The following is a 21369-nucleotide window of genomic DNA, read 5'->3' as shown; positions in this document are numbered from 1 at the left end:
TAGCCTATTCAAAACAAAATGTCCAAAGTCAAGAATATATCAAAAACCCTATTAAAAGAAAAAACTGTCCAGAAGTATTCAAAACAAAAGGTGCATGATTCATATTAAAAAATATGTCCAAAATCCACATTCCAAACTACGCAAGTTCTTTCCTAGAATCTTCTATACTTTGACATAATCTTCATCTGCATGTAAGATGAACAATATATTATTTGATGCCTTTAATCTAAAACCGAAAAATATTAATTATAAGCTTACTAATTACTCATGTAGTCATGTACAACAGATTCATGTCAATTATCCTTGGAGGCTTCATCGTCAAATGGAAGAATGATTTGAATTGCTTTTTTATCAACCTGCAACACAAACAAAAAGTAGTAAATAAAGACAATAATAAAATAATAATTACAAACAAATTTTATCGATAATACAGTTTACCTTCGTCTTTCTTTTTACTCCAAAACGTTGTCTCAACCAATCTCCTCCACACATCAATACTTGAACAGTATCTGCATTCAAAGAGGCTCGAAACTTATCAATAACTCTACTACCAACACTAAAAGAAGCTTCGGAAGCAACACTGGTGATAGGAATTGCTAAAATATCCTTTGTCATTATTGAGAGTATCCTGTATTTCAATTCATGGATTCTCCACCACTCAAAGACATTGAATTCTCTTCCATTTTCTTTGTCTGACATATAGCAATTTTCTTGAAGATACATGTCAAGCTCAGACTTTTGAGGTTGAATTGATTCAACGGACCTCAAGAAAGTGGCATACTCAGACCAACCACATAAAGACTCGGAATTTTTGCTCTGTTCACTTTGAAGACCATCGTCCCGTGGTACTTGTCCACTTGAGTGTTCAATATTATACATTGAAACATATTCAGAGTAAAGCTCGTTTAATGTTTGTCGAACACGAGCAGTTTCTTCCTTAACTTGTTGTGGCGAATAAAGTTTGGGAAAACAAAATTGAAGTGCTCTCATTTTACATCTTGGATCCAAAACAGCTGCGACACTCATCAATAAATTTGACTCCCCCCAATACTTGTCGAATTTAATCTTCATCTTCGCGGTCATGTCTTTGATGAATGCATCACTATCCAAGCTTTTTTTTATCCAACACCACTTTCACTCTACTGACTTCATTAAGAAACAAGTTTGACGTCGGATAATCACTCCCAGAGAAAATGTGTGTGGCAGTCCAGAACACCTCAAGTACTGAGCAAACTTTTTCAGCCTTCTTCCAATCTTCTTCACTTGGGCAGCCTTCAAAATGAAGATCTCGATCAGCAAATCTTGGAAATACATCTTTGAATTTGATTGCAGCAGCCAACATCTCATACGTAGAATTACATCTCGTTCGACAATCATCAATTAACTTTTTATCCGACAAGTTTAATTGTTTCACAATCTCCGTGAAAATCTTGAGTCGTGCATCTGATCGACGTACATACTCCACGCTATCACGAATAATATCAATAATATCTTTAATCTCAGAAAGACCGTCTTGAGCTATGAGATTAAGGATGTGCGCACAACACTTAACATGGAATAAACTTCCATCACAAAGCAATGGCTTTTTACGCGTGATAAAATCTTTAAGGTTGTTGATTGCTACGCCATTTGCAGATGCGTTGTCGACCGACACAGTGTGAACCTTGCTTTCAATACTCCATTCTTCTAAGCACCGCCAAATAGCATTTGCAATATCGATACCCCGTCGAGGAGGTGGAAGATGAATAAAGTTGAGAATGCGCTTTTGTAAATGGCAAGTTTGGTCGATCCAATGGCCAGTAATCACCATGTATTCGATCATCTGGTTCTTTTGACTTCCAGCAGTCTGTAGTAAGACTAAGTTTGTTTACATTATTCAAAACAATTTTGAGCTTTTTCTTCTCCAGGTCATAAACATTCACACAAACATTTTTTGCCGTTCCTCTTGAAAATCCCTTCCACTCGGGCATTCCACATTTTTGCATCAAATTAAACCCTTCTTCTTCTACAATTGAGAAAAAATGCTCGTGCATCATTATCCAATGAGCTATCACCTCTTTCATTTTGTCCATGTCAAATTTTCCATCATGTAGCGTTGGATATGAAGTTGAATCTATATTATCCGGCAAAACACCAATTTGTGTCTGCAACGAATTGTCCCTGTTTCGTAGGGCCTTTTCTTTTAGAAAGGTGGCACATTTTTTCAAATGTCTGTGCAACTGAGTTGTCGAAGTAGTTTTACTTTTTGAAAACACACTTTTACAATGTTTGCAGGAGATCTTTATGACACCATTAGCATACTTAATCTCTTTAAAATCGTTCCAAATAGTTATGTTATTGGCCGTTTGCCCAGGCCTATTGCTCGACGCTTATTTTCTACTCCACCATCTTCAACCATATTGTTAGTAGTAGTCTGCCCAAGATCTTCAATATTTGAGGGTACAAAGATACGATCTTTAGCATGCGTAAATTCTTCTTCTTCTGCATGTGACGAACATTGCATGAACGGTTCATTGTTTTCGTCATGTGTGTGAAAACTCATTACTGCAAAAACCATAAAATAACAAATAGGTAAGAAAATTATTATAAAATTGAAAATTAAATCGAAACAAACAATAATTAAATTATATGTTATTTTCTCACTAAAATGACTCCAAAAAAATTGAAATCAAGCCACAAAATAAAAATATTGCTCGATCAAAACAAAAAAGAAATGCACAAAAAATAAAAAATACTGCTGCAAAAATTAAAAGACTTATTGCTCCATAAATTCGCACCTTAAAACGATTGATGAAAGAATAAAGCTTCAAAACAATGAAATTCTTTTCTAACCTTTGAAGAAGATGAACAGATTTCTTTCTTGTTTCTCTCACTGACGGCTGCCCTAGTTTCACTTTTTTTACCGTCTAAGAATAATGAAGGACTGAGGAGTAAAGGGTAAACTAAAGACTAAGACCTGCCTGCCGACTTCTAATTACTTTTACTTTATTGATTTAGTTTATTAATTTAAGTATTAAATTATAAGTAATCTATATTTTTTCTATTTAAATGCTAGTAGTACGTATTATAGACTACTTAATATTTAGATATTTTCAGTTAATGATAAAATAATTCCACCCATTTTTTCCAGTAATAATAAAAATATTATTATTAATAATAATAATAATAACAATAATATATATATATATATATATATATATATATATATATATATATATATATATAAGAAAAAAAAATTAATAAGAAGCTCGCGAGCCGGCTTGCGAGCTGTCGAACAACTAAAACTGGGCTCGAGCTCGAAAAACCCGAGCTCGAGTTCGAGTCTTTGTCGAGCCGGCTCGGCTCGTTTACCACCCCTACTCCCGCCTCCCCATTACCGATACTCAATATCCAATCAGCAAACTCCTTTATTTCGTCAACTTCAGATGGATTAGAGCTTGATTGAAGCCTCATATTCGTATGCAACTTAAGAACCGTACAGTCTTTCCAAAGCTGAGATGAGTTGATCGTAGCGTGAACAATGTCTTGCCTTGATGCCTTCAGCACAACAGGTAAAATCTGTCTGAAGTCTCCGCCAAGAACGACCACCTTGCCGCCGAATGGTTTGGGAACATGAGTGATAGATCGCATCGTCTTGTCTAGCGCTTCGAAACAGTATCTATGCATCATCGGGGCCTCGTCCCATATAATAAGTCTCGACTTTATAAGCAATTCTGTCTGCGGACTTTGTTGTGTAATGCTGCAGGTGGAACCATCGTGCACAATGATGGGCAGTCCAAATCTGGAGTGAGCGGTTCGGTCACCGGGAAGCAGCAAAGATGTTATGCCACTCGAAGCAACATTAAGAACTACTTCTCCTTTGGAAAGAATTGCAGCGGACAACGTTCTCCATATGAATGTCTTTCCGGTTTCTCCGTGACCGTAGAGGAAGTACATCCCGCCGCTATTTTTTCGATACAGCATCCATGATGGTATCGTAAACCTTTCTCTGCTCGTCTGTGATAGAAGATAGATATCGTTTCAGTTCTTCAGCCATCGCAACGACGTCGTAGTCCAACTCATCGAGCACTAATCGATTCTCCGTGTCATTCCACGAATGTAGTGGCATAGACATAGAGTCGAAATTCCGCAAGCTCTTGCCGTTGCTTTGTAGGATTTTCTCGATTTCAATCAACGCATAGTTCTTTAAACTATCATCTGATAGAGTCAAACCTGCAAAAGGTATAGTTAGTAGGACAAATGCGTTAACAAAATTGAAAAATGCAACTTAAAAATTGTAAAACAACTTAAAAATTGTAAAACAACATAAAAATAATCGATACTTGGATTATTATGGCACCTTTGGTGCTTGTATGTAATGTCATCGAACAAATTCGACCAACAACTCTCCCAAACATATTCCGGTCTGCTCAAACTCTTAGAAATTAGCATAACAGCAAACAACAGTCTGAGAAAGTGGCCATTTGCCCAACCGTACGCCTCTTTGATTGCACCAATGTACTCCTTGTCATCCTCAAGCAGCCCCAAAATATAGCATGCATCCTTAAATGCCGCGAAAACATTGCCACTAACCGTTCGTATGTCTTCGTAACTGGTGCACCCTCTCTGGATGTTGAGCAGCAATCTCAGATAAAAGTCTTCTTCATTTCCCGGGGGTACAGTGGTGACTCTTCCAATAGAAAACCCTTGCTTTCTCGGCACCCATACACGAGAATCCTCCTTGTACACATAATGCTGGGGAAACTCTCCATACCGTAATTCCCTAGCTGGTGGGTACTTCTTGTTCGCCTCGAACCACGCCAAAAACATGGTTTGCTTTGCTGTTGGTCTTTCCAGGACACTCTTTAAAGATTGGTTCTCATTAAATATCAATGGCTGATGGTCGGGGAGATAGAAGCTCAATCTAATGACAGGGGATCCCTGTAGTGTATATCGAATGCAAAAATCCTGCACATCGCCTCGCACAACAGAAGCGGCGTCCGTAGACGAAGGTTGAAAAAATGTTGTTGTGACACGATCGTGTCTTTTGTTGACGTACTTGAACATATATTTTATTGACTTGCCCTGGTTGCACAACTCGATATTGAAGTGGGTTCAGTATTTACTCAATAATATACGGTTGTAAGGAACCACAAAACCATTGTCAAGAATTGTGTTTTTCTTCATAAGCGTTCTTCCATCGTCCCTTCTCCTATATACAGGGTAACCATCATCATCGGCCTCAGTTCGCTGTGCAAACTTCTTTGGAGACCTTTTCATGCAAACACCATTTTTCATGCAAGGTGAATTCAAATTTGCATGACCGCACGGGCCGTGTATCATGTATTTCTCAACCAAGTCGTACATCTTTCGGTCAGTTTTTTTGTCAGGAATTTCTGCACAAATCATCCGGTCGATGTCGGCGGAGCACTTCGGTTTGGCAACGTTATCCAACCACAACAATATATGTGTGTGAGGCAGACCACGTTTCAGAAATTCGATCGTACATACGTCTGCAAAAAAAAATGACGATGTCAAATGATATGCAAGCAATAAACCATTATTGATGTAATGAATATACCGCATATTGAATTTTTAACATTAATGCATTACTTACGCGCTCTAATTCGTCCGAAAATATGTCCCTTCTTGAAATCCGTCAGCAAACTATCCAACTTCATTTTAAATACGCGACATAGAATATCAGGACGATCCTCTGGTCTGAGACTTGTGTCATTCAGGACCCTTTGTATTTCAGGCCATTGTGGATTGCATGTAATAGTTATGAACAACGATGGAAAGCCAATCCAATTACAAATTTGCAGTGCATCGATAAAATTGTTGAACATGTACCGCGGTCCAGGAATGAATGAGCCGGGAAGAACTATGCGCTTACCAGCTGATATGCCCTCAGTGTCCCCTCTCAAAATGCGTTCTTCAATGCCTTTGTATATGTCCACACGTAGCTGGTCCTGGTTGTATCTAATGAAATTCAACTTTTGTGACTCAATCATAGAATAAGCGTCCACCCCAAACTGTTGGAACAATTTTTTTGAATTCAAAAGTACTGAACTGTCGCTGATTCTTTTTTGGATTCGGTAAGCAAAGTATTCTCGCATGGTTATTTTTTTCCGTTTTCCCTTGTTACCTCGAAAAGAGTCTCTCAAACCAATATCATCTCTATAGCCGTCTTCCCCGTAAGGAAATATGAGCGGATATTGGAACGGCAGGTACAGTGGGTATAGCTCACTAATGCGTTGCAACTTCTTGGACTGAGTCTCCACCACAATGTCCCTAACCCCTTCTTGCGTATCAAAATCTCCAACTATCAACGCTGCAATTTCACTCGCGTTAGGGGGATTATAAGTCCTGCCATCGGTGCTACGACTTTTGACCAGCTTTAGCTTAACACCTTGCAGGCCTTCACTGGAAAGTCGATCCCTGGCAGCTCTGTACGACTGAGCAAGTACGTTGTTCTCATCGATCATATCCTTCAAGTATGCAACAATTTGAGGATCAAGATTGTTCGAGTTATTTCCAGACCTGCAATTTCAAATGATTAAACAATTTCACTCGGCTCAAAATGCATCATATGTATTGCGAACGTAAGCACAAAATGAAATGGATTTTACCTAACAGCGTCAATTATATTCTGAACTTCATTCTCTGTATCGAAGATGTAAAGTTGTGCAAATTTTGGTCTTGCGCCTTCATCCGGCAACATACTTCCCAACAGATGGTAATTCTGACATTGAAGCAGAAATGTGTATGGTCCAGCACCAGTATTAATAGATGTTTGTACCTTTCCGCCAAGTGATGTAAACGCAAACATCATGTTGTAAGAACGGATATTGTCTTGGAAATGTTTGCTCTGTCTATCCGTACCGAAAAGCAAATTGGATAGAGCAGGTGGGGGATTTTTCATATCAGGCAGTTGTACTTTATCTTTTTGTCAACATAGAGAAAACTCTGGTCTCGATGTGTTCATATGCTTATCAAGACGTTCAGCGTACCACATCCTTGCACCACACGATTGACATTTGTACGACTGGTCTCCCAGATCGTCGTAATCTGTTATAGCGCAACATCGAGTATAAGTAATTCATAAAGTTCGAATACAATATAATAATATAGTTTTAAAGAATATAAAATGTTAATACCATCATAATCAAATGAATCGTTGCTATTGTCGTCGTTGGAAACATATTCAGAATCTGTAAATAAAAATCATTTTTTTTATCATTCAATGAAATCTCGTTTTTTGCATTTGAATGAGCTATTTCGCCAACCGTGTGTGAATGTAAAAAATAATAGTTACCTCCACTGTCCGATGTAACATCTCTTACTGTTTGAGAATCCTCGTCCACCAATATAGCTGGTGTACTGTCCATACTTAATCCACGTGCATCCGACTGTATCGTTTTTTGACTCCTTGCAACTCTCTTTCTAATCTTTAACATTAGAAATGATAATTTAATAAATATATGGAGAACATATAATTAGAAAATTTATAATATTCACTATATAAATTAATATGAATGTGCATAAAAAAATACAAACGTACCTTTTTGTGGATTTGTAAAATGAATCTAGATAGTTAACCGGAATCTCATAAATGCCAGATTCAGGATTGTAAGAGTGTCGGAATGTGTCTGTTTCAAGATTTAAAAAAAAGAAAAACCATTTAATAACTATGGTCTGTAATTGTATGTGTTATTGCAGTTAGAAATATTAATTAACAACTTTACCTTCGTAGTGTAACGTGCTCCCACTGACAGCCATATGGATATTTTGTGTAGCTAAATTTATACTATTCAATTTGTCGGCTGATGAAAAACTTGCATCATTCTGACTATACATAGGAAATTGGATTTTTCTCCGTCTACTCGATGGGGTTCAAACAACACCTAGTCCACTAAAGGCCTCATCAGTCAATTTTGTGTTTCCAACATTTAATCCTTGCACGTCATTATTTTGTCGGTGTTCTACAGACTTTTGATGACCTGAATTACCTGTTTTGTTATTATGATGAAACGATATATTAAAATATTAAATTTAATTTTATAAATAATTATTTTATATATGTTTGACTTTTTTGATATTGTTGTATAATGTTTTTCATATAAAAGAACAAAAAATAATGATGTATGGAATCATGGTTATAGTCTTATTATGCTAATAAAAGTTTAATATTTAAGTTAATAAGAACGAATTATATAGCGTGTGTGCATGCCACGATTAAAAGGTTATTGAATTCAATCTTACCATTACTTATGTCCCATGTAGCACAACTTGATGGAGTTTGAACTCCCCCATGAAATGCGTTTTCCTGCGGTTTTCCGTGTTTTGCGATAGTTCCCTTTCCTTTTCCAATTACTTGTTTTTCCCCTTTTGGATGACGAATATAATAAATAGTAGGGAATTCAAATAAACATATAAGAACATAATCGTCACCACGTGAAATATATTAAAAGCAAACTGGTTTAAAATATTAAGTGTAACCAATTGACTCACCAATTGATACATCACTTAGAATCCAACTCGATGGTGTCCAAACAACACGTCGTGTATTAAAAGCATCGTGTAACAGTTTTCTTTTTTCAGTAGGAATGTGTTGTCCCTTTTCCTGATTATCTATAAAAATAAATATGTGACATGTTTAGTTCAATATAATTAAAAAATATGTAAACAATCTATATAATTTAAACGTGTCCATGTTGTTTATCAGAAGGTCGATTTCGATTTCGAAGATGATGTGAAATAAAATTATTATTCTATTCCTACGTTTTAACAATTGATTTATGGTTTAAAACATCATGTAAATATACATAGCATGATTTATTTATCATACGAGTTCAATAACTAACCGTTTGTTATGTCTGTAAGAACGCGACCCGATGGCATACGAACACCACTCATTCCATAAAATGAAGCTTCTTGAGATTTTATGGACTCGTCCATGATTTTTTTTCCCTTTATGTTAGCAATCTGGTCTAAAGTGGTATAATAATATATAAAACATTACTTGACAATGCACAATAACAATAAGTCAATATACCAAACTATATTGGTAAGTATTCGTATAGTATACACACCATTGGTCACTTCGTGTGTATTCCGTTCTCCTGGGTGCTGATTCTCCTTCATGGGGTATTGATGAGCAGTCAACACATACGAATTATTGAGAATTGTACACCGGTAAAAGTTGAAATTATATGAATAGTTATACAATAAAATCATTGGATATATAATAAATAGTACAATTCTTACTTTGTGACGTATTTTGTGATAACATATTATTATCAAAAGCAACTGGTCTCCTTATTATTGATGATCTCTTAGCATTAGAGCTACCTGAATGCATTTAATAAGTATTATTACATAATTATTTGTAAAAGATTTGATTGTATAAAACTATTCATTATAGTCGATCAGTAACATATATATTAAAACGTACAATATATATTGTAAAATATGAAGAGATAAGTTACTTATTGTCAAAAGTTACCAGAAATATAAATCTTTCTCTTCGTTTTTGGAACATTCTTGTCAATGGGTTGCGATAAACATTCTAAATACATACAAAAAAGAAGAAAAAAATATATTGAAATACAGTATCATGTAACACGGTAAGAAATTGACAAAAAATAAAATGGTTTGAAAAGCTATTTGGACCTTTTCAATTACATATAGGAACATCAAACAGGTGAGATGTGTTCGGTGATGTCGGAGTTTTGTTGGTTGAATCCATAAGAGAATGTGTTGACACAGAGGTACTGTTGAGAATTACAAATTAAAGCACAATTTGCATTGTATAAAGTGAATATAGAATACTGTATATATATAAATTAATATAGAAAAGTAATTAAGTGGAGCAAAATGGAAATAACTTAGTTGTACTGTAAATTCATGAGCAGTCAATAATATAATTCTCACATACGGAGCTAATCCGACGGAAACAACATGGCAAAGAGTAAGGAAAAGATCAAGAACTCGTATATGTCATTATATACAATAACAAAAAATGCAAGAAAGAAGGTTCAACAAAGTATTTAATACAAACCTTCTCGGTGCAGATGAATTTCAACAAATGTTGATGCAAATAATGAATGAGATCTCATGGATGGGTATTTGAGATTATATAGATACGTGGATAGTCAAGATTTTGTGGGTTTGTTACAATTAATTACACATGATGTTTATAGTAAATCAAATCATTCACTTCCAAATTGATCGGATTTCATTGATTAATTGAATAAAACCTGTAATTTCCTGAAATAACTTGATTGTAATCAAACAATTACCTTAATTATTTGTTATATGATATGATTTCGTTACCATATATAGATTAATAAAACCCGATGTTCATTATTATTGTCATTAATGTATAGTTAGTATGTTGGTAATTATTGTCAATATAATAATGAACTAATATCCAAAACAAATAATAAAAAAAAAACATTGGAAAATAAAAAATACACGGACTACTTAAAATATAGTCAAGCTTAATCAATTTTGTGATATGGTGATTGCTATATCATAGATTATATCAAATATTTATTTGTAAGTAGATATAAATCCCACAAAATTTCAAACGATGTTTAATGATTAGATAATAAATCCAATATGTATTTATAAAAAAACGTATATCAAAATATTAGGAGCAAGGAAGAAAGTTATTAATGAAACAATAATATCAACATGTCTTTAAAAGATTTGATTGTGATAGTAATGAATTAATCTTTGAAACCGATGTTTTTAGTGTTACCGTAAATTAAGCAAAAATCATGCAATTTAGAAAATTTCAAAAATGTGAATGGAAAATTGAAACCGATTTTATATATCAATTAAAAACGTGTGGAATAGGGAAATTACAATAATTGTGAACACAAAATATTAGTCTATTTTCATTAATGGATTAAATGTGGAAATCCTATTATAAAAGGCAATTAAACTCAATTGAAATCTCTCCTAAAATCTCTCCTAAAAAACGTGTGATATGTATTTATATTCAAATTGTCAAATTTGTGGAATATAATTATATAAGGTAAGTAAACTGAATTGAAAATAAAAAAATAAATGTGGGGTCAAAATTGTAGATGTGAAAACATCGATTGTGTACCTTGTCTTTATATATTATATAGATTATCATATATGCCCCATAATTTAAAAGAAAAGTTTAATAATTATTCTGAAAACTTGGGGTATTTTGAATATTTTATGAATAATCTAATATAAACCTTATCCCAACCAATATATTAGGGCCTTGTTTGCATGCCATTATTATGTTAGATTGACTGCGTAACAAGAGTTAGAAAAATATTTATTTGGCAAGATTCAAAATTGTTCAAACATGCTTTTAAATTAAAAGTTCACAATTAAATATTATTATTTCATAAAATTAATAACGCCCCTCACACCGCAATAACTTCAATTTGTTAAATAAAAGACTTTATAGACAATTCACATATAATACTAGAATCTAACAAATTTTATACAATATGTAATCTAATGATCCAAACATTTGATTAACTAAATATTTATTTAATCCGTAGGGATTTAATCGAATATATTCAAATATAATCTAATATAATCAGATGCAAGTAAGCAAATGAGGCCTGTAAATATTACATAATATAATGAGGTCCCGTTTGATTGCCAAGATAAGCCATGATTAATTAAATAGTTGGACTTAATTCGATGTTTGATATCCCTAATAAATTGTCGGGTCGACCCGCCAACATTATTTAATCATTGTTTATCTTGTCTTTCAGTGAGTTTTTTTTTTTTTGGACGTCGCGAGCTCCAATAAAATAATTGGATTTCATTGGATTATTTAATCCTAATCAAATGAGGCCTGATTTAAATCTAAAATGTAAGATAGATAATAAGTACGGACAGTAATCTTAAACCAATCCAATAATCATCCCATCAACATTCCCAAACATATCCTTAAAGACTCTTCAGACAAACTAACTGCGCCACAAGGACAAAAACTAAACACACCATTGAAGACCTACCAAGGGGACAATATTCAATATACAAAATTTGTTAAAATTATTACAGGTCAAATTCCATTCTAAAACCCATACAACAAATCGAAAACATGTTCCAATATTCGAGAATTAGCACTTTTTAACGAATAGAGTGTCTGTGCTGTCACAGCCAAAAAAAAAAAATCGAGATCTCTCACAAGTGAATACAAGAATAAACTATTCGTAACTGTGAACCGACACATGCAAACCACAGACAATTGATCAAATATACGATGATTAACTGACAAAAATAATACTCACTTTGATCTATTGTACGTTTTTAAGTATTGGGGCTACAAATCTATCCGTTATTCTTTGAGCCTATCTTCTTGGAGAGCGAACGCAAACCTCTGGTACGACAGATTTTATACACCATACGAAAAATCTGAAAATCGAGACATGCCACAAAGTTATTCTTCTTCTGGCAGTTGAAATTCAAGGTCAAGTTTCCTCTTTAAATGCGATCTGTCAGCACTGAGAAAATGGAAAAATTGATTTAAGAATAATAGTAAAGAATATCGTCCGGCAAATTATCACATGCACCCTACACACATGCTTTTTATGAGCCCACACAATTACTACCATGAAGATTCACCATTAAGGTTTGATTCCGGTCAACACTTAAATCCTATTCGATCATTTATTTGTACTAAATTTATGATGTCAGCAGAAATAACTTTTTTTTTTTCCTTTTTTTTTTTTTGGGATTAAGATGAAAAAGAATGGCGATCGTTCACATTATGACGGTTGAACTGCCCCTACACATTTTACATTTTATTACCGGTGTTACTTTTCGAACACCACGCAAAATCCAATTCAAATATTTTAAGAACACCTAGTAACAAAGTTGTTGAGAGCAAAAACAATGTAACAGCAGAGTAGAAAGGTGGCAGCTGAAGATAGATGTAGAGAACAATGTTATTTTAGTGTTTAAATATGGCAAAGAAGAGTGTTATTTTAATATTATTGTCCTTCGATATTAATACTTTCCGAACACTTCTTTTAAAATATTTTGGTAAACATGAAATTTTCACTTACTGAGTTTAGATTGTGTTTTTTTGCTGAAATTAACCTTCAAGTGAGGTTTCGGTAATATGTTTCAAACACGAGGGGGTCTATAAGTAATTGAACTAAACCTTGGGAATTTATCCAATACTCGATCTAAGGGTAAATATAAAATAGATTTTTGCCAAGCATTCAATTCTTGGCCGTTCTTGACAAATTCCCATTGAAACCAGAACCAAATAATCACGAAACACTGATAACTACTAACTAGTCGAATCAATGGTTCCTAAAGGCTCCTAAGACGATTAGATGACTACCCCAACATATCAACCAACCCCACCAAAGCATGAAATAAGAAAATAAAAGGATAAAATCCCATCTTAAATAATTCATCATGACCCACCCACACTAACAACTCGCATCCAATATTAGTTCAATATGTATAGCATCTATATATAAACAAGTGCTTGTGTGTGTGTGTGTGTGTGTGTGTGTGTGTGTGCGTGTGTGTGTGTGCATGTTCAATTAAATCTACTTTTGTCAACCATATTAGTAACTATGAATATGTTACATGGATTTATCTCTAATGGAGGATACGATATGGTTTGTGCTCGAACAGGCATTGGGTAGTTTTGAAAAGGGTCAATTACAACCACCGAGGTATGGTCAATTTACGAAAAAATCCCTCTTGTTTGGATAATTACATCTACTACCCCCTCAACTATGATTTTTTTCTTACACCTCCACCCTTATGGTGTCAATTTCAACATAATCATCTAGATTTCGTGGAATGTGCTCTACATTGTACTCGTTTTATGTAAAATACAGTTTCTGATGCACAAGCCAAAAAACACATACTATGATCATCTTGCTTCAAAATGTAGAGTTCGAATGGGATAAAATGGGACAAAAGTGATAATATGCCATATAATCTCGAAGATTCCACTAAATTTGAAACCGCAAGGGTGGACGTGTAAGAAGATTTATAGTGGAGAGGGTCGTTGTAATTGCCCAAATTGGAGGGGGGGTTTCGTAATTTGACCATACCTCAGGGGGTGGTTGTAATTTACCCTTTTGAAAAACAAAAGCTATTTTAGATGCTGCTCATGAAATCGAAGATAAAAGTCACTATCAAATGCTACAGCGGAATTGACGGCATTAGCATATTAGCCTTCATTGATTAAAATAATATAAATTCAAGCCGTTGTACTAGCAAGCATAGTTTTCAGCTTAACACAACCTAACAGGAAATATTGCCACTACAGAAGAAAATCAAAAGATAGTACCTTGATTTAGAAAAATTGATTTCCTAAACAACAAACAGCCTAATATCGATGAAATTAGTTTTTGCTTATTAAGACAACAATCTCTTAATTACAAGAGACTACAAATTCTTGAATGTGAATTACATCCTAGTTTTGAAGTGAATTAGCAGACAAAGAGGATGCAGTTTATACATTTTATCCCAACTTGCTGCAGCTGAATAGGCTGGCAAATAACAAGTCTCATTTACTGTAGGACTTGGTTATATTTTGAATCTTATCATAGACAGTTTTATTATGACTAGAGTTACGATCGTATAATAAGAAAATAGGTTATCTTGTCAGTAATTTTTCAAGATAGGTTTTGAGTGACCTAGTTAGGGTTAAATTCTAAGTGCTACGTTTCAACACCCACCACCCCCCCCCCCCCCCCCCCCCCCCCCCCCACCCGCACCCCCCTCGCCTCCCCAACATACTCCAAAACCAATTTACACCAACAAAAGGTAACCCACTTCAAATTCAAAATTTCTTTTATACGTATATTTATGTATTTGCATATAATATTCATTTGATTATATTAACATCATTTAAAATCATTCAAACCTGAACTATATGAAGGCGGTCTAACCAATGGGGGAAGAAGATGCTATTCAGAGATAGACCCAAATGGTAAGTGATACAAAAGCTTTAAGAATTTTCTCAGTATATCCATATTCAGAGAGCTCGCATCGAATGCGGATCAATGTGTTACTAACTTATACAGGTTTTTCAGTTAATTACGCCTAAAAGAGGGTAAATATTTTATGGGCTATCAGATCCTGTTTACATCAGACGAAATTCTGCAAATACTTCTGGGTCGTTGGCCACCTCATTGATGAATAAAACTAAAAGCTTAAACTCATTCTAATAGGAAGGAATAAGATGCTGACACAAATTTATGTTTCTTCCTCTACATTTACGATTTCTGGATAACATTTTCTTCAATTGCACTAGTGATTTTAGATGATCCTCATAAGTTCATATGACGATTTTATGCCTTGTCTATAGATCCCAATTAACTTTTTAATAGATATGACTTTTGAACATATTCCTCTCAGCTGCACCACTGTGCTGAAACATACCCAATATAGTCGACTATTCTGGATTCAAGATAATCTAATAAACACCAACTTAGCAACTTGTCTTCTTTTTTTTTTAGCAACTTGAGATTAAAGGTATCTAGAAAATAATTAAGTGTGCATGTCAATTAGGAACTGCGTACCTGTTAATAGTTGGTCTATTTGGTGGCCTATTTCCAAAAACCGAGAAATCCAGGGACATTGGAGCAATTGAACTCCTCTCGCCAGCTGGCTGTCTTGTCTCTTGACCGTGGTCATCCATCTTATCCATCTGTTGACCGTTTAAGTCAAACCCCTCGCGCTGAGGCATCACTCTTCTTTGCTTTCTTGGAGGAGACAATACTGTCGGGCCATTTTGAGGATTAAAGTCTGAGGGCTCTGAATTGACAGATTCCCTCTTTGGTGGAGGTCTTGGTAGCAAAGCAGGTTCTGTAGCTGGAGGTATGGAAGAAAAATACCTACAGAAACGCAAATGTAAAAAACCCATGTTTTCTACCAACCATTAGAAAAAGAAGAAAAAAAAAAAAGGTTGAATTCAGCGTACCGATGCTCCAGTGCCTGTTGTGCTGAAATTCTTGATTTTGGATCATACATAAACATTTTCCCTAGAAGGTCCAGTGTGTCGTCGCTAGCCATGGGGAACAATGTTCGCAATGGTTGACCGGGCACAGATTGGTATTCCACGTAATCAGGAAGATAGACCATATCCGACCATTGCGATTGCTTGGGTGTCCCAAAAGCAGCAAAGATCTTTCCCAGTTGATCCATATCACTATTTCCCTGAACAAATTTATTTTTTAGACCAATAACTTTGCACTACCAACACACTTCAAAGTTACTCTATCTAATAAAATTTCTTAGTTGAAGACTGAACGTATGATATTGAAGGTTCCAGCCATTCGGACACAACTCCCAAGACATGGCCTATACTATTTATGTTACTGGTAGACAATTGATACTTCCAAAGCTTCTTATGATAGCAATATCAATAAAACTCAATAGTCGGACCATAAATAATCACAAAAATAAAGCAGCCATGTTTACAAGTCTGAGGGGACAACATGTGGCAATAAGGAGATTAAGTTTCACCTGTAGAAAAGGTCGACGTAGAAGTAGTTCAGCAAATATACACGCTGCAGCCCATACATCAACCCCGGGACCATATTGCTTTGCACCAAACAGCAGTTCAGGCGCTCTGTACCATCTAGCAAAAACCTGATACGGTATTCCATAGTTCAATAGGATTTAACATGAAAGATAGATATAAAAAATCAATTCAAAAGTCAAATTAAGATCTATGAGAGCTTTCAATGTTTATATCTTTTACGTAAACAAATAAAAGAAAAAAAAAAACAGCTACAAATGTCTATTTTCAAGGTAAGCATCCCAGGAAACACAATTATAATAAACATGCATCAAAATTACTGCTTTCCATATACTAAAACGGACGAAAAAACTTCCACCCAAAATACCATAAAAGCAAATTATGTAATGAGTTAGTAACAGGAGCTCATATTTATCAATATCATTACTCTGAGAATACATGCGTCAACCAACACTAACTATTGCATGCAACAAGTCCGATATGTGATGTAATTCAGGTACAGCTTAATCTGGATCAGTCAGAAAGAACATACCTGATGAGTGAATCTTCGGTCTGGGCTCCCAAATATACGAGCTAACCCGAAATCGGCAAGTTTAAGCTGCCCACGAGGTCCAATCAGCAAGTTGTTTGGTTTCATATCCCTGTACATAACAATAATAAAAAAAAAATTAAAAAAAAAAAAAAAAAAAAAAAAAAAGAAAAAGAAAAAGAGTCAAAACAAAGAAGCAAGTTCGGACATCATAAACAGCACCCATAGAACAAAATTCACCTATGCAAGACCCATTTCTTATGGCAAAATGCAAGCCCCTTCAGCGTCATCTGAATGTAAGACTTGATATCGGCCGGAGAAAGAACGATGTTTCTATCACGAATAACGGCTTCAAGATCAGTCTCCATGAACTCAAACACAAGGTGCAGGTTCCCCTTATGAGGGAATGCATCGATCAACTCAATTATATTAGAATCCTTAAGCTCCTTCAGCAATTTAATTTCCCTCAAAGCAGTGAAATTCACCCCTTCCTTCTGCTTCCCTAGACGAATTTTCTTGATGGCAACTGTCTGCCCTGTCTGCACATGTAGTTACAATCAAAGATCATTCCTTTTTACTGCGTTTGAGCTACTACACACTCAAACAAGTAGAACATACAGAAATAGCCACATAGAAATAATACATATCTAAATGAAGCCCCTGCACCAAAAACCATACTGAAACCCCCCAAAACAATTTAACTTATCCTCAACTTCAGAAGCATGTTCAGCTGCTTCCCTCATCAAAAAAAAAAAATTATACTAAGTACTCGAATTATTTATTATTCAAACAACAAAAACTTTTTATGTAAAAATCTAGGCTAAACTCTTCCCGACAATTAATGGCCGGACAGCACTAGAATATCAATCATCGGACACAAAAAGGTCGGGAATGCAAAATTGATACTGAATTGCATAATCGAGAGAACCCTAAAAAATAATTAAAAAAAAAAAAAAAGGGATGGTACCTTAGTATCGATGGCTTTGTAAACGACACCGTATGTACCTTCACCGAGTACCTCGCGTTTCAGGTAACGATCGGCTACTTTCTTAGTGAGCAACTGATCCACTTCCGCCATCGTTACTCTCTTTCCGCTGTAATTTTTTTTCAGAATTGAAGAGCTTTTGTATCAAAATTGGGAGTTCACAGATGAATTAGGGCCACAATTTTTCATTGTGAGAAATTAATTAATGGTGATTCTTTTCAGAATTTTATATTTAGTATGTATAATAAAGCATGATAGGTGGTGCAGCGGGGGTGAGAGGTTGGAGCGTATGTATGTAGAGTTGGACGACGGACACACAGCGGCGCCTCTTTCCGATTTCAGTTGTGAGATCTAAGTTTGAATTAAGGGTATCTTAATAAATAAATAAATATAAGTTCATCAAAGGGGCCACTTTCCAATAAGCCCACCTTGAATTTGAATTAAGTTTTAATTTAAACAAAAAAAAAATTATTTATTTATAGGTTCATGAAAGAAACAAAAAATTGCTCTCATCTTGTTTAGAGATATAATAAAAAAAAAATCTGAAAAGTTGCAAAATACAGAAGTCGTAGATTATCGGGTAAATTACAACCACCCCGAGGTATGATTAATTTACGAAAAACCCCTCTTGTTTGGATAATTATATCTACCCCTTCACTATGATTTTTTCTTACACCTCCACCCTTATGGTGTCAAATTCAACATAATCATCTAGATTTTGTGGAATGCGCTCTAGTTTGTACTCGTTTTGTGTACAAATTCAGTTTCTAATGCACCACAATCTGATATATACAAGCCAAAAAACACATCTTATGATCATCTTGCTTCAAGATGTAGAGTTCGAATGGGATAAAACGGGTACAAAAGTGATAATATTCCATATAATCTCGAAGATTCCACTAAATTTGAAACCGCAAGAGTAGACGTGTAAGAAAATTTATAGTTGAAGGAGGTGGTTGTAATTACCCAAGTAAAAGGGGAATTTTCGTAATTTGACCATAACTCAGAGGTGGTTGTAATTTATCCTAGATTTTTATGTCAGTCTTTATACTCTTTACAGCACAAGTTAAATTAGTGCAATCAAAATTTGTATTAGAAAATTATGATCAAAATATACCAAGTTATTATTGTTATCGTGATTTCACATATAAATATCAGAAGTTGAGAAACAAATTGAGAAACATGAGTGTTGTAAGTCTATTTGTAAACTTTACAATAAAATTTAGTCAGTTCAATCGGATTAGAAATGTGAAAATTTTAGGAAAATATATTGTTGCCACGGTCAATGAAGGCAATGACCCTATGAAGGCAATGACCCTCAGGTGGGTTGATTGTCATCGTCATCTTGATCGTGTCGAGGAGGCCCCTCATTTGACGTGGGTGATCCTCACGCCTTTTATTTTGGGACTTCTCGATATACTCGCACAAGTGTCCCTGCTTGATCAACCTTACGATTGCAAGCTTGAGTTGTTCACACTCTTCAGTAGTGTGTCCTTTGTCTTTGTGGAAACGACAATAGCGATCTGACCTTTGCCGTTTCATGTTGGGATGCATAGGACGTGGAGGCTCCACCAAACCCTTATGTTATATAATATGAAGGATTTCGGTAAGGCGGGTATTGAGTGGAGCGTAACGAGAGTAGGAAGAGGAGGATTAACCCTGTGATGCTGGCGGTGGACGTCGGTCATCGCGACATCGATGGTCGGGGCGATCATCCTCTCTCTTTCTCTTAGGAGGAGCAAGGGTGGAAGCTTCCTTTATGCGTACATATTTTTCAGCACAATTTAACAGTTGTGCTGGAGTTTTAGCATATTGCTTGTTGATGGCGAATTGGTTGGCGAAGCGTTCGGATAATCGAGAGAAGGTTCTGATTGATCAAGTTGGCAATGAGTTAAACCAGTTCGTGGCTCTTTTTGAGAGCGTTGTGCCAAACATCTTGCACATCGCCGCATCTGTCGGGCCATATAGATCTGCTATGGCGTGGAACTTCTCAATGTGCTCTGTCGATCAGTTGTTCCGTCAAATTGAAGCAAGCCCGAGACCTTTACTACTTGAGGTAGTACCTCATTGAATATGTCAGCAGTGAATGGACAGCGCCTCATTGGAGTTGGTATTCCCCCAACGATAGGGTTAGCTATTCGGGGAAGGGGATTCCGGTGTGATATCCTACTCTTAATTTCTTCCTCTCCAGAAACAGGTGGAGGAACTCACTGATGAGAGGCATTGCCTCCTGAAGGTGGGTGTCGACGTTGTTGGTCGGTCCGAGCCTGCATTGGAGACCTAGGATCTGAATTGGATGCCGACGACCCGACTGGTGGATTTTGTTTTCTTATGGTGGTGGGGGTGGCTGTGCCATGGGTGGAGATGCAGGAGGAACGTTACCTCGTGATTGTACCCCGTGTGGAGCTGCATGAGGAGCATTAGCTCCCATTTTAGCGATGTATTGTGCCACTGCTTCAATGACAGCACGAATTGAAGCCTCCTCGATCATGTGCTGGATGGAGGGCCACTTCGGTTATCTAAACCGTTTGGTGAGCAGGAATATGTTATTCCCCTTGAATTCCCGGTGGGGACTCTTAATTATGGTCTTGTGGTGGAGCTTGAGTTTGGGGAGGAGGGCGGAGCGGCAAGCCAGAACCTCCGCGAGGAGGATGATTGGTAGTTGTGTCATACTTCCCCTGTGCGGATGTCCCAACGACATCTTCTCTGCCACATGATCTAGTGTTGATTCCCACAAATTGCGCCATTATGATGATGCTTATTAATCACCAGTAGTAAATGTAATCAAAGAGATGAATTGGGTCACTGATCACGTGCTGGATGGTCTTGATTCGGTGGAAGCCCCTCCGATGCTTAAGTCAGATACTTGGATCGTGAAATAATCGAGAGAATTGTAATAGCTGGATTGCTTGAGTAAAAATAACGTACCTTGATTTAATAAATTATGTTCTACTTATACTTCATTGATTGTGTCAAAATCAATTTACCGGGCTCAAACCTTATTTGAAGGTGCGTGGGCCTTCGTGGTAATAACTTCTAAACTGGGCCCATGACCGAGTAAATAAATAAATCGTACTTCCATTGGGTTGGTCAATAGGCATATCATATATATATGGCACAATGTAATTTACTTTGTACACACTTGAATATATGGAATAACATATTACATATTCTCCCTACTTTGTTCTCTACATCTTGTATATTCTTTATTAATTTCCAAATATATATATATATATATATATATATATATATATATATATATATATATATATATATATATATATATATATACTTTTTATTTATGATTTATTATTTATTACACAATAGATAGAATAATATATTACTATAGTC

General features: G+C 35.5%; 4 protein-coding genes across 5 annotated transcripts; all 4 read right to left on the bottom strand.

The window, feature by feature from the left end:
- Window positions 1–158: 158 nt before the first annotated feature.
- On the bottom strand, window positions 159–1114 carry LOC105948934 (zinc finger BED domain-containing protein RICESLEEPER 2-like). The gene is made up of 3 exons (XM_088822756.1): window positions 439–1114; window positions 259–356; window positions 159–185 (listed from the first exon to the last, which is right to left on the bottom strand). The coding sequence occupies exons 1-2, from the start codon at window positions 1081–1083 to the stop codon at window positions 294–296; spliced, it is 708 nt and encodes a 235-aa protein (XP_088678882.1). The 5' UTR covers window positions 1084–1114; the 3' UTR covers window positions 159–185; window positions 259–293.
- A 2829-nt stretch (window positions 1115–3943) lies between these two features.
- Window positions 3944–5046, bottom strand: LOC105948935 (uncharacterized). Its single transcript, XM_088822755.1, has 2 exons — window positions 4323–5046; window positions 3944–4212 (listed from the first exon to the last, which is right to left on the bottom strand). The coding sequence occupies exons 1-2, from the start codon at window positions 5044–5046 to the stop codon at window positions 3944–3946; spliced, it is 993 nt and encodes a 330-aa protein (XP_088678881.1).
- Window positions 5047–5094: 48 nt separating this feature from the next.
- On the bottom strand, window positions 5095–6904 carry LOC105949272 (uncharacterized). The gene is made up of 3 exons (XM_088822754.1): window positions 6612–6904; window positions 5597–6522; window positions 5095–5492 (listed from the first exon to the last, which is right to left on the bottom strand). Exons 1-3 carry the CDS (start codon window positions 6902–6904, stop codon window positions 5095–5097), a joined length of 1617 nt encoding a protein of 538 aa, XP_088678880.1.
- A 5083-nt stretch (window positions 6905–11987) lies between these two features.
- LOC105948975 (cyclin-dependent kinase D-3) lies at window positions 11988–18432 on the bottom strand. 2 transcript variants are annotated; one of them, XR_016033427.1, is made up of 7 exons: window positions 18001–18371; window positions 17274–17572; window positions 17037–17145; window positions 16489–16614; window positions 15944–16179; window positions 14149–15857; window positions 11988–13315 (listed from the first exon to the last, which is right to left on the bottom strand). XR_016033427.1 is itself a non-coding variant. In XM_012972238.2 (7 exons), the coding sequence occupies exons 1-7, from the start codon at window positions 18109–18111 to the stop codon at window positions 12425–12427; spliced, it is 1260 nt and encodes a 419-aa protein (XP_012827692.2). In that variant the 5' UTR covers window positions 18112–18432; the 3' UTR covers window positions 11988–12424. The 2 variants fall into 2 exon arrangements, 1 of the variants encoding a protein (XP_012827692.2); XM_012972238.2 differs by having other exon boundaries at window positions 11988–12488; window positions 15543–15857; window positions 18001–18432.
- Window positions 18433–21369: the final 2937 nt, after the last annotated feature.

This window comes from Erythranthe guttata, chromosome 9, assembly GCF_056151865.1.
Source record: "Erythranthe guttata isolate IM_541 chromosome 9, IM_541, whole genome shotgun sequence".
In the NCBI taxonomy this organism is placed as follows: domain Eukaryota; kingdom Viridiplantae; phylum Streptophyta; class Magnoliopsida; order Lamiales; family Phrymaceae; genus Erythranthe; species Erythranthe guttata.
Note: the sequence above shows the minus strand (reverse complement) of the source record. Positions and strands in the feature narration are given on the sequence as shown.

Excerpts from the sequence above, each read along its gene's own strand:
- LOC105948934 (XM_088822756.1), bottom strand. The coding sequence starts at position 1,083 with ATGACCGCGAAGATGAAGATTAAATTCGACAAGTATTGGGGGGAGTCA. Across the intron at positions 357-438 it reads GAGTAAAAAGAAAGACGAAG|GTTGATAAAAAAGCAATTCA; the intron begins GTAAACTGTATT and ends TTTGTGTTGCAG.
- LOC105948935 (XM_088822755.1), bottom strand. The coding sequence starts at position 5,046 with ATGTTCAAGTACGTCAACAAAAGACACGATCGTGTCACAACAACATTT. Across the intron at positions 4,213-4,322 it reads AAGGTGCCATAATAATCCAA|GTTTGACTCTATCAGATGAT; the intron begins GTATCGATTATT and ends TACCTTTTGCAG.
- LOC105949272 (XM_088822754.1), bottom strand. The coding sequence starts at position 6,904 with ATGAAAAATCCCCCACCTGCTCTATCCAATTTGCTTTTCGGTACGGAT. Across the intron at positions 6,523-6,611 it reads AATATAATTGACGCTGTTAG|GTCTGGAAATAACTCGAACA; the intron begins GTAAAATCCATT and ends TTGAAATTGCAG. Across the intron at positions 5,493-5,596 it reads TTTCGGACGAATTAGAGCGC|ACGTATGTACGATCGAATTT; the intron begins GTAAGTAATGCA and ends TTTTTTTTGCAG.
- LOC105948975 (XM_012972238.2), bottom strand. The coding sequence starts at position 18,111 with ATGGCGGAAGTGGATCAGTTGCTCACTAAGAAAGTAGCCGATCGTTAC. Across the intron at positions 16,615-17,036 it reads ACCGAAGATTCACTCATCAG|GTTTTTGCTAGATGGTACAG; the intron begins GTATGTTCTTTC and ends ATACCGTATCAG. Across the intron at positions 15,858-15,943 it reads CAACAGGCACTGGAGCATCG|GTATTTTTCTTCCATACCTC; the intron begins GTACGCTGAATT and ends GCGTTTCTGTAG.